This window comes from Numida meleagris, chromosome 4, assembly GCF_002078875.1.
Source record: "Numida meleagris isolate 19003 breed g44 Domestic line chromosome 4, NumMel1.0, whole genome shotgun sequence".
In the NCBI taxonomy this organism is placed as follows: Eukaryota; Metazoa; Chordata; class Aves; order Galliformes; family Numididae; genus Numida; species Numida meleagris.
In genome coordinates this window covers 76,504,552-76,521,341 of record NC_034412.1, presented here as the reverse complement: position 1 = coordinate 76,521,341, position 16,790 = coordinate 76,504,552, and the positions used below count along the sequence as shown (strand labels likewise).

The 16,790-nt window shown below is 34.5% G+C and overlaps 1 protein-coding gene across 5 annotated transcripts in view; it reads right to left on the bottom strand.

The window, feature by feature from the left end:
- ARAP2 (ArfGAP with RhoGAP domain, ankyrin repeat and PH domain 2) overlaps positions 1-16,790 on the bottom strand; it is a 132,414-nt gene that overhangs the window by 45,904 nt on the left and 69,720 nt on the right. For all 5 annotated transcript variants that reach the window (XM_021395387.1, XM_021395386.1, XM_021395385.1 and 2 more), the window contains exons 16-19: positions 14,357-14,501; positions 11,970-12,072; positions 10,481-10,679; positions 8,378-8,441 (exon numbers count right to left, since the gene is read on the bottom strand). In XM_021395387.1, coding sequence (XP_021251062.1) covers positions 8,378-8,441; positions 10,481-10,679; positions 11,970-12,072; positions 14,357-14,501 — 511 coding nt within the window. The remainder of the gene's footprint in view (positions 1-8,377; positions 8,442-10,480; positions 10,680-11,969; positions 12,073-14,356; positions 14,502-16,790) is intronic.

Sequence of the window (16,790 nt, the reverse complement as noted above, 5' to 3'; positions counted from 1 at the left end):
TAATGGCACCTTTTCTTCCAAGTTCATTTGTGCTAGCAATGTCACAATAAATCAACAAGGATCCACAAACAGATCTGTCACAGACCTTTGAAAGGACCTGACCAACACTTTAATTCCTCCTTAGTCTTCCTTCTACACCCTGCGCTCATATGCCCAAGTCAGAGTTAAGCAGGAGATAAAAGATTCACAGACTTTCCTTCTTTTCTACTTTCCACCCCACTTCTCTATAGAATAGAAGAGACATACTGAACTTCCTTCCTTCACGTGGATCAAAAGAATCATGCTTGGGAAATTATGCATCTAAAAAAGTAAAGAGCATATATGAAGTAACTGAAAGTTGAGGTAAAATAGCACAACTGTTTAATTGCCTGTTTACCTCAAAGCATGGTCCTGTTCTGATTTTCTTAAACATGCTACAATAAGTTTCTTGGTTTGTTTTTATTTTTATTTGTTTTTTATTTTATTTTATTTTTTATTTGGTTTTTTTTTTGTTTTATTTGTATTTTATTTTTATTTGTTTTTATTTTTAAACCATTGTCAGGATAGCTTCTAGGGAAAGCCACAGAACTGAACAGTTTAAGAGTATATGCTAACCTACATGCATGCACATAAAAAACAATTGTTTTAAGTTAGTCTACCAATCTTTTCTATACACATACTGTTCATCTACCACTAAAGAAATGTAAGGGACACATTTTCTTTAAGAATAATGTATTTTCTAATCAGGAAAATTTTAAATATTCTTCTGAAATTCATTTACACTACTTTCTTCAGATTCCTTTTTTTGTTGTTTTGTTTTTCATCTGCACCTTTTTGTTTTGCATTTTCATTTTAACTTTCTTATCTTGACAGGAAGTAAGGATGTAGTCAAAGTACAAACACGGACCCAAGATCTGAAGTGTTCTCAGGATCCACCATACAGATTTAGCTATTCAGCAGCACAGGAAGATATACTGAAATATTTTGGCTTCCTGAAGACCCCTTTTAAAAAATCTCCGCTTCTTGGCATTGAAAGTCATATTAATCACACATGTCTGGCTAGAAGAAACACTCAAACTGTTTTCCATTGAGAAAAATCAGTAATTTGCATAAAGCTCTCAAACTTTTACAGTAGAATGAGTGTGCCTAACTCAATACATTAAAACATTTTCTGAAGACCTGTCAGAATGGATATCCTACATAAGCAGTTCTCAAGCATCAGCTTCCAAAAAATCATATCACCCTGACGTATTCTAGTATTGCCATTACCATACACAGAGGAAATTAAACAGCTTGAGTAGAAACAGAGTCTGTCAATGAATGTTACAATATTTCTTCAGTAGTATTATTCACAGATCAGTAGAGGTTAAGACTATGAATAATAAGAGACTTATGTTGCTTCCCAACACAAGGCACGCACGTATGTTACTTTTTTCCCACCTCTGCAGAACAGCTGGATTCACATTACACTATTACGCAAAAGGAGAAACTGAAGGCTCAAAAGAATACTTTCCTTAATGTAAGGAATTACATACAGGAAGTAGTGAAAATAATATTACTTCTAAAGAAAGAAATGGGCAACAGTTGTATATCAATGATTGAGTAGTATACTGAACTTCAATGTTGACATTAGGTATGCTAGGCATACCTATGTTTTTACACAGTGATGTGAAAGTCTAAGTCTAGCCTGCCAACCCACCTTTGTAATATATGAATTACCTAAACTACGTGAAAAAGAATATCCTGATTTCTATGGATCTTCCTATCTTCTACTCAATAAATCACAAAAAAAAAAAAGTATCAGAACTACCAAATGATTTTTCTGCCATTGTTTTCTAAAATTTGAAAAACTATCAACTTAAATTATGGACAAAGAGTTTTCTTAATAATTATCAAAGAAAAAGCAGTGTATTTTTAGGTAGCAGTCCTATATTCATGAACAAGAAGTTGCTGGTAAAAAAAATATAAATTTGGACAATACTGCATTACTTAGGTTGTTCAAAGAAGGCAACTAATTGTTATCCAAAAGATTATTACTGTTGTTCAGTCAAAAAAAATTCCAGAGCAGCCACACAAGAAAGTCAGATAAGACAGAAAGCAATTTCAGCTTTTACAACTCCATAAAAGAGAAGCAGGAAGAAGGGGAAATTCAATCAATTTCTCAATCGGTTCAGAATTCAGAGCATGCAGCAATATACAAATAAGAAGTATACGCCTTCCTTTCAATTTTAACACTTTCAGCCAAACTTGACAAAACTTTGTCCAACTTGGAAACTTATTTTTTGATCCTGTCATGGTTTTATGATTTTCGGTTATTGGTACTCCACATCATAACATCATGTAGTGAATGTACCTGGTTCTCAGAGGAGAAGGACTACTACATTCCCCACGGCACTTTGCTCCTCTGTTACCATTTTCCAGCCGGAGGAAAAAGATAAAAGCTCACAGTATAAAAACTTGCAGATCACGAGACCTCATCCCTTTTTCCGCCGTCTCTCGTCTTGGCAGCACCTCGCTCTCCGGCCGTCTTATTGTCGGTAGTAGAGTAAGGCCTACCTTGATTTTGGGACATTCTCTCTCTCTGTATTGGATTTATCAGCTTAAGTTGTAATTATATTGTATTATAGTGTGTTGTTTTGCATTCCGATATTTTATTTAGTAAATTAGTTTGTTTCTCCTCAGATTGTTGCCGCTGTTCTTTGCTCTCAGGGCCATCTCCCTACCCTTTTCCCCTTTCCCCTTTTTCCCGGGACGTGGGCCCGTGGGTCCCCCGTCCCCTTCATCACGGAATCGGGCCTAATGCCCGTAAACCGTTGACTGGAAGGTGGTGAGAAAAGGAAATAGTTACGAGTGGGAAGGTGGGACTTCCCTTAAAGCAGACTGGAAGTCTTCTACAGAACACCATAAAGTAATAGACAGTTATACAGATTTTGTTTCTGCTGTTCGTGCTAATGCCACCATTTCTTACACAGAGCTTTCAGCAGACAGTAGTAAAAGGAAATATATACATTTCTCACTGAAATGCTTGTGATAATGAAAATATAAAGTCATATTAAATATAAGTCTTCAGGCTAAATACATTAATGCAGACTGAAGTGCATTGATATCCCATGTACCACCTAAGTAATAAAATGTTAGGAATGCTTCTAAGCTTACAGAAGTAATCACATTTGAAAGATTTTTTTTTTTTTTTACTGTAACATTTACAAAGGATTTACAAAGGTCTACCATTCATGCAAACTAACAATACCTTTGCACAGGAACTCCAACCTAAAAGACATTCCTACAGTACAAACTCAATGCTTTATGCACTACTTCTTCCAATTAAAAAAAGAAAATTGACAAAGAGCACACACTTCATAAAAACATTAGCAGTTATGATTACATATGAATAATGGCAGAGTGTTTACCCTGTTACATTTGAAGCATATGTAGTCCATACTCAAGAAATTCATAATTCAAGTACTAAGCAAACATGAAATCCCTCCTTCAGTGTAGATCTCAGCCTCAGTAAACTGAAGCAATTGAATTGGCACAAATGACTGCAGGAGTCAAAGATTAGCTAGTCTTAACATCAAGGCAGCTACTGTTACCTTTTCAACATCGCCATGGACTGCCATCAGCATCTTTTTGCCCTGGTAGTTAGACAGACAAAATACATGAACAAACTTCATCTGCAACAGGGCAAAGATTGCTGGCTGATCTCTAGGCCCATCTTAATTGGCACATCCTGCAAAGTCCAGAAATATTAGTTATGCCAGTATGCTCTGATGCACAGCTCTGCATCAAGAGAGCAATGATATTAAGTGATTCTGGGTAAGGACTGAAGGGAGTAAGCGTGAGAAACATTAGCAGAACTCAGTGCCTTCAGACAATTTTCAAGTGATCCTACATCTGAATCATATGTATGTTTCAAGCAAATCTATGCGTCTGAAAATGAAGGTACTGAGATGACACACGCTATTATCAAATTGTGTAAAAATAATAAAATTGCAACTAAAGCATGGAAATTCCAATAATAAGCAGGCTGCTCTGAAAGAGATGCCTCCTATTTTTCTGTCCCACTACGTCAGAGGCAGATGTTGGTGGCATCATAGAAGAGGTGGAATCTCCCCACCAATAATCTTTTACATTTTGTTGTCATGTGACAGATGGCAGCAGAGGGGCAGTCTGGCAAAATGGCATCTGCCATGGAAGTGTGCATGAAATAAAAGTGTGATGCTGAATTCCTCTATGAAGAAAAAATTTCACCCGTTGATATGCATAGACTCTCGCTGATACTAAACAGTGGATGCGATGTGGTGGGTGGTACATTTCAGCAGTGGCAACAGCAGGTCACCTCTGCTGGTGCAGATTGTTACGAATACAGCATGCAGGCTCTTGTTCATTGCCAGCAAAAATGCATATCTAATAATGAGTGAGCTAATAGTGAGTATGCTGAAAAACAGCGTTTTGTAGCTGAGAATTTGCTCTATCAATGTTATTGTGCTCTTTGTATTTTTTTTATAGTTTCTATGGAAACAAAGAAGAGGCATTACTTTTGGAGCCACCCACATAATTAGACATCTATAACAACAGTCAGTAATATTTCTTCAAAGGATATTAAGGGCCTTATGACCAGGACATAATACTAGAAGCACAAGTCATTTCACTCATCTGAGTCGTATTAGTATAGTTTATTCCCTAACCCTACAATTGTGTACTTTTAACTATATTTTAAAAGAACTCTCATTGCAATCATAAAAGGGATAACAACAAAGCAATGCAATTACGGAACAATCAGAATAAAGGAAATCATGCTAGTTTGTAGGGAAGATTTATTATCTATATTAACTGCTAACTAAAGAGAAATGCAACAGAAAAAAAAAAACAAGCCACCAGCATATGGATCAAATTATGCACTGAAAACATACACTGATACCTAAGAGAGCTTAAGTGATTATAGAGAAAAAAAAAATAGAGAAAAAAAATTTGAAACTTAACTGTCTACACAACTGTTTTTCCTTAAAGTATAGTATTACAGATATAGCATTTAATTTTATACAGAGAATATGTATCTAATAATTACTGTGTCTTCAGACACCTTTCTTCTCAGTGTACAGATCCCTCTACTAACTTCTGTTTAACCACACAGGAGAATCTACAGGAGTAGATACTACGCAGTTTCCATTTGGATGGCAAGAGACTGAGCATCACCAATCACTTCAGAAATTTGTAAAAAAAATAAAAAATAAAAAAAAATAGGAAAGATGAATCTACAAAGAAAAAGACTGTTTATGAAATAAACCAAAGGATATCTCTGTGTGACAGAAGTAAGTGTCAGAATGAAATCTAGAATATGGTTTGCCACTTCTAGGAAGAAATGAAGATCACATAACTATGAGAGCAGAACACATGAGAAGGCAAATGACCATCTGATTATGGCATCAGAAAACAGCATTGTAAGAAGTCAGGGTTTCCAGCTGAGTTGGAGGTAGTTCTAAAAGGTTTTAGGATATGTTCTAACAGCAGTCAGAGGGCAATAAAATTTCAGTGGATGTCATAACCGAGAGCGTGTTCCTGCTTTAATTTACTTTACTAAAGACACCAAAATGCAAACAAAACATCTTAGAGATTTGAAACTATTCCAGCATTTTATAAAAGTCTAGGATTATTGTGAAAATTTAGGAAGCACACTACTTCAAATATCTTCAAAAAAAAAAAAAGAAAAAAACAGTTTTGGTATTTTGAAAATGTACTAGGCTGGCTTAGCCTTTCACGATATAATAGTACTTCGCAATGTACAACAATACAGTATGATTACCCCCTCTTATTCCTGAGTTAGTAGTCTTCTGTCACTGAACATGCCAAATATGATCTTGCTGTTTATTTGTTTTCAAAGTAAAAATCAGAGGAGAAAGGGATCAAAAGAAGAGAGAGCAACTGAATTCACACTTAAGAATTCAGAAAAATCTCAGGTGTTCTCTGGTGGTATTCTTTCTGAACTCTTATATATTTTACACAAGCTGGAAAGCTTTATACACATTGCATTCCCAAATCAACCGTAAACTTCCTCTGAGTACTTATGGATGAGAAAAACAGTCAGTTTATGTACCCCATGAATTTAACAGAAACATAAATTTACTAAGTATTTAGAAGTCCAGAATTAATTGGATTTATTACAGTATAATTATTTCAGCAGTAAGACTTGAAGTTTTTATGATTCTTTAGATGTTTATTTGTGTAAGCAGTCACTCATTAATAAGAAGTTTGTTTGTAACAACTTAAATCATCCTTTTATCCACAGCAACCAAGTAAAAATTATCAAAATAAAAAGTGTATGATATATCTAATGTTCAATCTTCCCTAATTAATCAAATCCAATGACTGGATTTGGTGTGCTGGGGTAGGGCAGGGTATAAGTATGTTTAATAAAAGGGAACTTAGACAGCAAAGTCAGTAACAAAAGCAACACAAGAATGGTATGAGCTTCAGCAGGAAAATTCTCAAGGTACTTTCATAATTTCTTCTAATAAAATTCAGTGAGGTAGGACACTGACAACATTTAATTCCGTACATAAAAAAAAAAAAGTGTTGCAAGGTTTCCTGAGTGGTATTTATTTTATTTTTGAACTTTCCTTAAATCTGGAACAAATCTTATTTGTTTTACTTCAAATTCGTTCTTAACATAATGATTTTTGAGATTATATCACTCATCATAGATTGAAGTGACTAATAAATCAATGTGAAAGTTGCCAGTAGCACAGTATATAGATTTATCACTTGAAGAGACCCTACCTAATCAAAACAAATTAGACAAGTACTGATATAAAATAACAGACAAAAAAAGGAAAACCTAGGAACTATGATATATCATTGAGATGACATTGACTTCCAAGAGATATTAATTAATTTCCCTAGCGTTTCAACGGGCAAAAGGAATGCTGCTGGTTTTGTTTCCATATACAAAAATCGAGTCTGAAGATAAAAGTGATTTTATATTTAGTCATTTCCCACCCACATAAGTTGTTATAGTTATGTAGATCATAGTTATGATCTGCATCAGATCATAGATCATTAGATCATAGTTATGATCTACATCACCTCACTGAATTCTGGAATGTAAATAGTGTCTTAGGAAGAGTTAGAATTTATTAAAAGAAAACAAGTTACAACAACTTTCTCCAACAGTTTTCTCTCATTCTAAATAGATTTCCAAGGCATCTGCTTTTTATGTTTCCTCAGCAGAGAGGCAAGAAATTGGTCTTCATTAACCTCTTATCAGCTATTCAGAAGTCTGTGTAAACACTGCATCAGTTCTTACACAGATGCTTGCTCAATAATCCATCACTGAACTTTAAAAAGAATCTATTACAAAATAGTAGTTATTTTCAACAAATTTACTTTCATCTTTAAATTAGCATCCACATATGAGGCAGAAAAATGTACTTCACTAAGTTTCAACCTCCTGTATCACTACATTTGATAGCTATCTCAGCAAAACTAAAACCAATATGGAAGCAGACATAGATCATGTTTACTTCTCAAGGATGTTTTTTTGTTTGTTTGTTTGTTTGAAGGTAGTGTGCTGCTGAGATCAGGTATTACAATGGGGTTAACCAGGGAACACATACATACCCTGTTGATCTCGATCAGCACAGATTTAGATACGGAATTCTGGGACAAAAGAGTGATAAACTGAGATGTGATAAACTGTCCAGAGTTACTCTCCACAAATGTTTTAGAAGTATTCTTCCTTTACACACTAAAAGATGTTAGAACCTTATGAAGAAACAGTTACTGACAGATTAATCTGACTAGGAATAATTCTCTCAGTGGAAAAACTACATTTAATTAAGCTATCCACTTTCAGCTAAGATTAGACACAGTTTTCCACATATCACTAGTAATAGAAGAGCAAGAAGCTCTCTTACAGACGTAGTTAAATGCACACATAATTACACTAAAGCTCCCATGTCTTGTAAAGCCCACGTTTTTCCTGGCTTCAGAATGTAATCAATTTTTATCAAATATCACTGTACACTGTGCATTTCAGAATAAAGCACTCTAGCAAAATATGTTGTCCATACAGATTAAACTATCACGTAAATAAGATTATTTTCAACTCTGAGGTAAAATATACCCCAACTTGACAGCTTAAAAAAAAACGCACAAAAAACCCAGTTCATTTTGCAGGTAATTGATATTACAACACATTGAATTCACAGTAAAACTACTGATATATTATGCCTCTTGACATGGACATGAAATGCAGTTAATGCACAGAGTCTTTCCATCCTTTAAGTCGTCTTCAAATTTGCTCATTCTAGCCACCACAAGTGAAGAAAGCACCATGACTGATCAGGAATTCTAAAATGTTGATAAAAAAAATAGATCAAGGCTACTTTGGGGACCTTACCTTCCTTTTTCAACAAGCAGCAGGACATCTAACTTTTCTCCATTTCGCATCACACTACTGATTGCTGAAAACAAAGTACACGTTTGTGTGATATACAAATAAATATATATACAACAACAGATGTGCTTTCAAAGTGATCTTCAGTGACAAAAGGTGCATAGAATACTTAAATGTATCAAATATAAAATGCTACTTGATAACCAGAACAAAATTCCACAACAGAGCACAATACAATGAAGTTTACAAGAAAAAGTAATAAAGAAAATGGTAAAAACAGGTTAATAGGGAATTTTAAATGTGAAAAACGTATCTGTATTTAAATTAAATTTGTAGAGGTGAGTTTTAGAGGATGTGATTCAAAAGAAAAATGGATTTTTAAATCCATTAATCTACTTGCAGATTCATAGTTGCAGTTATTTATAATAAAATATCTTAAAGGAAATTCAAGTACACAGTGAAGATCACTGCCCACCTTTTTTACGTTGTTTTATGCTATTCCTGTTTAAAAACAAACAAGCAAAAAAAACCAACTACATCTATGCATTGTAAAAAGACCTATATTATGCATAATAGAGATAACATATCTGGGTAGTTTTCAATAACAGTGCTTATAAAATAGTACCATGCACTATGCTAAAAAAGATAAATTAAATATGATTCAAAATGTTGAGAAATCTTGAAAAATCCTACCAATGTTTAGATTTTATAGATCATCCACATTTTATCTCAACTAGTCAAGAAAGCTAATGTCTAAACGTCCATGAAGCTCAATAAAAATTCTGATGCATGTCATGTGATTCTGCATCACACTCCTGGCCTCATTTACATTCACTGAGTTAAATGTCAAGAAGGTAAGTGACTGTACTTCCGCTGATATTTCATTACTTGACATGTTTCAGTTATACAGTTTGGTCTTTTTAACAGTGGAGCAGCTTTATTTTGGGGAAACCAGAAATCAAAGAAATTCAGAGAAAAGATAGGAGCACTGTTATTTCTAAAAAATATAAATATGTAGAAATATCATGTAATAATCAGAATATAGGCAAAAAATTCAATCAAAAGCTATATGTTTGTTATGTTTCTATATTTGAGATACAAGCAGACTTGGACATACGTATGATTAAAAGGTAAGATTAACCAAAAGTAATATCAGAAACAGTTCTCCTACTGCCTAAACTTTTAATTCCAAATCAAGATAAAAATATTCACAAATTTTCAGAGATATATAAAGTCACAAAAGTATTCCTGATTAAAAACCTCCCTTCTGGCATTATTAATAGCAAATATAAGGTGGTAAATAATAATATAAGTGTATAATAAGTGTAAATCAACAATAGAAAACCCAGTGGCATTTAGGAAAGTTCCTGTAAAAGCAGTCCATAGTCTGACAGCATTTGCAAAGAGCATCATCAATAAAAAGCTAAATTATCTCCTTTGTCTATGTTACTTCAACATAAAGTCTTTATTTTTAGCTTCCCTTATAACGTAGCAAATAACATTTCCTTGCTCAATATAAAAACAAGTAGGGTAAATATGTTTAAGCAGGATTCGAAGCATTACAGGTCCTGATTCAAAAAGGGTCATGGAAGACCATTTGTATAAATATTCTTATCTATTCCACATCATGATATGGAGAAAAGAATGTTTTTAGTATCAGAAAAAAATCTATTAGTCTGTGAAGCATTTCTCCTAGAGAATTATAATTTTTTCCAGTACATTTGAGTATTTTAAACTAGGCCTGTCAATCATCTCAAGAACACGTTCTGCAGTTAGCATTTCTGCAGTGTCAAAAATATGAGACAATAATCCCAAAAGGTCATATATTATTATTCAACTCCGTACCATTTTAAGAAAGTCAATGCTGCAACTGGAACAAAACTTGTCTTCATTCATTAAGAAGCTGTGGAAGTCTATACCAAGTAGGGGAAAAAATATCCAAGACAACGTGATTTACACCATATTTAGACAGGAGTTGAGAGAGCATCTGGCTCATACAAAGGAATGGTCAGCGAGATCCCCAGTGTTTGTGATTTTAAAATGTAACAGCTACGTCCTTAACAGTAGAGTATTTCCTGCATTCTAGATGTTAAGCAAAATTCTTACTTAGTTCTTGTAGCCTCCTTAGATATATGGAATCTTCTTGAGCATTCTCCATTTCAAGACAAAAATGAAGACTTGACTTTTCTATAGCAAACCAGCCTTTTCTCCATTGATCCAGGTTATGGCAATCTTTGTAGTACAGCTGGCCAATCAGGTCACAGTCCCGCTCTAATAAGCATTCAGCTACAGGGGGAACAAAATGCTACCAAACAAGACAGAGTGAGTTAGATGAAAAAAAAAAAAAGTCTCTTCCCCCAATAAAATAGACATTGCAGACCTGTAAGGTTAAAAGATGAAAACCACAAAAAGAAAACTTTTCAGATTTATCACTCATAAAACTATATACACATTAAATTAAAATGATAAAATCAAGTATAGCAGATTTTTATCCATTCAGAGCCCACAATCTAAGTATTTTTGGTTTTTAAGCTACAGTTGTTTTAACAGGTAATGTGACTGTTATCATTTGGTACTATATCACATTTCGTACTGCTTTGTGAGTTGTGTTTCAGAAAACAAAGGAACAGAATTGCAACTATGAATAACTTAACTGAAATAATTTCACACAGTACCTGTCACAATACAGCACCATTAACATATTCTTAAGGTCAACATTAAAATGTTGTTTCAATTCCTTTTTCACTTCATTGTATTATCTTGTTACAAGCATTAAATCACAGAAGTATTTTTTCCTGTTGCACAGGAAACTGTTACACATGACATAAAGCTGTATTACACAGAATTGCAGGGGTTGGAAGGGACCTCAAGAGATCATCAAAGTCAACACCTCTGCTAAAGCAGATACCTTACAATAGGTTGCACAGAGAGGTGTCCGGATGGGTCTTGAATATTTCCATAGAAGAAGAATCCACAGCCTCTCTGGGCAACCTGTTCCAGTGCTCCATCTCCCTTACTGTAAAGAAGTTCTTCCACATGTTAGTACGGAACTTCCTATGCTCAAGCTTTAGTCCATTGCTCCTTGTCCTACCTCTACCCACCAATGAGAAGAGCCTGGCCTCATCCATTTGTCTCCCATCTCCCATCAGATATTTATAAACATTTATCAGATCTCCTCTCAACCTTTTCCCCAGGCTGAACAGACCCAGGTTAATCAGCCTTTCCTCATACAGGAGATGCTCCAGGCCCTGTATTATTTTTGTGGCCTTCTGCTGGACTCTTTCTAGGGGATCCCTGCCTTATGAACTGGTCCAGAACTGGACACGGTATTTTAAATGTGGCCTCACAAGGGCAGAGTAGAGGGGGAGTATCACCTCCCTGAACCTGCTGACCACTCTCTTTTTAATGTACCCCTGGATACCATTGGCCTTCTTGGCCACAAGGGCACCTGCTGGCTCATGGCCAACCTGTTGTCCACCAGGACCCCTTGTATTCATCAAGAATGGCTTCTCAGAGGATTTTTACCTATCATGGCTATTTTATTAGTTGTGCAAAGGCTCCTGGCCTAACTGGAAATAGTAATTATCAGTATTACCTTAGCTATTGCCCAAGTCCATTTTCTTTGTGAATATGCAGTTTCAGCTCCAAACAGAAAAACGCGTTCTGACATTAAATAGATTTCAAAGGAAAAGATGTCCCTAAAGCAAGCAGGAGGAAAATGGTAACAGTATTTAGTCTTCATAACAGTAGACATACACAAACTCAATTTCTCTCCACTGTTCCATTGTTACATATTGATGGAACGGAATCAATTTCTCCTCCAATCTCATACATAATCTTATATATGCAACAAAGATAATTAACAGATTATGTGTTTAGAAGCTACTCCATAACATTTTTTTCATAAATTCTGAAATCAATAAAAATGCTTAAACATAGTCATTAAAATTCAGAGGCAATACTTTATTTTTAACTTGCATGTGATCTCAGCAAGTATGTCGTTGTAATGGTTTGAAAACGTCTGAGTTTAAGCAGACCAAGGCACTGAATAGGAAGTTGTGAACAACTTATCATAGAATCATAGAAATGGTTGACATGGTCTTCTAGATACCATTTGATCTAATCTCCTGATCAAAGTGGGAATACTACTAATCATAAATCAAACCAGTAGTGGTTTTGTCTAGCCAAGCCTTGAAAACCTTCAAGAATGGAGACTCTCCTGTTTCTTTTGGCAACCTATTTCTGTTTCCCACCAGCCTTCTCATGAAAGAGGCATTTCCTATCATTCACCAAAAGTTCCAGGGATGACATACACAGCAACTGACAGTCCTTGTACCACCTGCTTCCACCAACACCAGAACCAGTTTGGTTCTTGCATGTTTATGACTAGTCTTTGAAGTTACTGTAGCTCTTAAAAAAAAAATAAAATTAACTATTTAAGCAGATGGACCCTGCTTTTTCTTTTTCAACTGTCAAATATTTAATGAAAAAAGAAAGAAAGAAAGCAATTCATTTGAAGTCAGGTAGAATTTGAAAAGCAATATTTTGTTGAACTTCATTTATGTTAAAGACTGACCCGAAGGTTTGTCATTTTAGTGTGATTGTCTGTATGATCTCTCCCTAGAATCCAAACAGATTAAGAATGCTATTTCCTTTCAGTACTGGAGACTGAGGTTTCTCTATATCTGGAAAACTGAACATAGATTAGTTCTTTCATTCTCAATGAGTATTTCAGAAATTATATGTAAGGACTTTGTTGAGACTAGTAGAATATTCATTTTAAGGACAGAATGTTTCACTACACAAAATATCAAACTTAGAGAAGCTTCTCCTATAACTACCCAATCTCAGATGAAGCACATTAGGAGATTAGTCATTCCCTTAAGTATTCTGCCAATAAGTTTTTAATTTAGGTAATATCCTGAAGCAGAACCGTTTGCAGATGTAGCAAGAAATAAATTATATTCCATGACAGAAAAAAAAAAGTATATATATATATTTTTTCCAGATACCACAAAGTTATGCTAATCATTGATTAGTGAAGATCATTTCCACTGTATTTCATACCATGTTGACACATCACCATTTTTCAGGATCTCTCCTTTCTGGACACACTTTGTAGTGGGTAAGGCTCTTTTTTTCCTTTATACATTCTAGAAACCTAATGAACAGACTGTCCTTTTTTTTTTTTTTCCTCCAGACACTTCAGCTTTGTAGCTACAAATACTACAGTACTATACCACAGAAAGATCTTGTTATTTTACATGCATACACACAGACACAGAAATTTCAAAAGAAATGCTATGGATTTTTTAGACAGTTCCAAAGTACACACTGAAGTGTTTGTTTCAACAAACGTTACCCGAAATAAATCAACAATCACTGGGATGCAACTCAGACTTAGATGAATCTGTGTGAGGTTTTAATGTTACAAGTGGATGTGTGAGAGTTATAAAAGAAAAGCAAGACAAAGAAAAAATGTTATCTTCAAACTAACCTAGTGTTCAGCAGTTACACTGTCCTCTGCAGTTGAGGACAGAATTCGAAGGTTGACAGATCAAAACTAAAAAGATTATGGAGAACTATATTGTGTTATTATCAGAAAAAAACAAAGCAAAAGTTTTGACTTGAGGTCAGTCCTAGAAGTAAAAATGAGTACTAATTTTTCAATTTATCACCATGTCATCTTTTAAGCACTGAGAACACGCATTTCAGTTTTAATAAGAAATAGACACATCTAATTTATGCTGCCCTTTTAAAGTTACCCTAATATTTTCATTATGTCACTATTAAAAAAAAAACAACAAACACCAAACACAAATACCACTTATACTTATTTCTTGAAGTCAATATAAAATAATTCAGCTTTTTTCTAAATTGCATGTTCAAAATTCAGGAACAAAATGAAAGGCACTGAAAACCTATAATAGAATATTGGAAATGTCTAAGTTTATTTGCTGAATTATTAACTTTGGAACCTACCCTCTGTTTAAAAAGTACTCCGACTTGTGCACTACAAGACAGATAACTTCGCTGATGTCAAGCATACCATTAGGAGTGGTAGCTTTATCGTTTTCATAGTAGCTCAGAAAGCCACTTTCCAAAGTGCACCATCTTTTGTTGCAATCTGTGGTTAAAGAAATAATAGAGAAGTCAGTTGGTTTAATAAAAAACAAATTACCTCCTTCTACAGAAGTTGCCTCACAGGATACACAGCTCTACTGTAACAGTAGTACATTTATGTTGAAATCTCAGTCTCATTGACTTCAGTGGGCAAGGAATTCAAGGTCTGAGTTGATAGATACTATTCAACATAGAGAAACTCTAGCATGTGGTAGTTTAAGAAAATATTTTGAAACATTATATTACAAAATTTAAAGAGTCATGCATGATAGAGCTTATATCCGTCGTGCACTATGAAGAAAACAAAGACAACACTACAAGATGTTATTTAACATTGACAAAAATATTTTTAAAGATGTGCTACCAAAATAGAGTAGGATGTCAAACTGGAGAAGAAACAAACTAATAGAACAACCTTTTCAAGATATATCTGCAGCTGAACTCAATTCTCTCCTACTGCAGGTCCAAGTGTCACATAATAATGAAATCGTACAGAATTTATGCCTAGATACGGGGGTAGATAAATGGAAAGATCATATACAAATGGTAGCTATAGCTGTTTCAGGATGGCATGTTCATATTAGAATGAGCTGGAGATCTCTATTGTTGCTATTCTTACATGTACGTGGCAAGGTTAAATTCATTTAAGCAACACTGTGGTTTACAGGATGCTAATTACTCAGTGCTTTCAACATGTGATAATGCACAGATGCTGAGCAAGTCTGGTATTTCACCCAATTCATTTTTTATGTCATTTTCTATGAGTCATACGTGTTTTTAAAAGTGTCTGGATAATATTTTATTAGTTTTTATTGAATATCATGCTAATTTCTATCTAGTTCTATCTGTATTCTATCTAAATAGGCATTGGAATACTAAAATACACATAAGAACAAGTATTTGAAGGCATATAGGTTTACAGGAGCTGAGCATAATATTTGATGGGTTTGATTATTTTCCTCCATTCCCTACCCCAAAGTGCACCCATTCTACAAAATAGCTCACTGCTCGGAAACTGAATAAACTATTAGAAATTTCAAGAATAATTTTAGAATACTATTGCTTTTAACAGAACTCCATTAAAACTTTTTCACAAAAAACAGAAGCAGAAAAATCAAACTCAGACCAAATATCTAACCTTTATTTTTCTGATACATTGCATAGCAATGAATAGCAGCAATGAGCTTTCTTCCTGCTGATCATCAACAGGTATTAACTATCAATAACTTTCCCCAAAAAAATACACTGTGTTTCCAGATGCTGTACCTAGCTTTTATGAATCACTGAATCATTTCTTGAGTTTCGTTTTGCATTTAGGGGTCAGCGCACAAGGGGATACCGCAAGTTGTCTGTGATGACAAACAAAGCATTTAAATGTTCAGCCCTTGGCACCAAAGGCAAGGCTGTCAACTGCCTCAGAAGGAAATTTGTAACACAGAAGGAAATTTTGAACTTATAGCACTAATTTAGAATTAAGAGAGATCAAATGGATTATGGCTGAAAGCCCCTTCCACAAATTGCAATTAAAAAATCCACTCTGTGGTAGGGTCCAAAAATTAGACAAGTAATCGAATCCCCAGTTAGGAGCAAGTGATCCCTCTCTGGCCCAGTCAGAGTTCAGTTAGTAGCAAGTCACAGCTACTTCAGCTGACAGGTTCCTTTCCATTCTCTAACATGGATCATTCTCTGGATCACTCTTGGGGGGGTATTTTCTCATTTGAGTCTCCACAGGCCAAAGAGAGAACTCAGACTTTATCTCCTACACATTTTTTATGATAACCATCAAACTATTTTCTAAAGATAGTAAGTAATACAAAGTAATAATATGTAACTTACTTTTGTATACAAAACGTACACAAATATATATATATACACATCTATTCCCAACAATATGGGATATGCACATTACAGATTATTTCATGTCAGTCAGATTTTATAACGATAGAAAACAGTCCTTGATGAACAAAAGCAGTACAGGTGGGGAAAAAAGATTGCATGTTTTATGTTGTAAATTGTAGTTTAAAAAAATTGGTCATATTAGAGTCCTCAGATAAAAGCAGTTTCTAATTCAAAACTGTAATTTTGTTGTTGTTGTTGTTAGCCTTATTAAAGGGATGACGTTACATCTTCCTCCCCTGTCCTGTTTGTCATTTGTCTACTAAACCTGTGAATGGTTTTCAGTTGGGAAACATATCTTTCACCCAATCTAGGAACATCAGTTTAGACAAACACACGGGTAAACTGACATTACATCAAAAGTAAAGCAAACAAATACAAACAACAGCAACAAAGA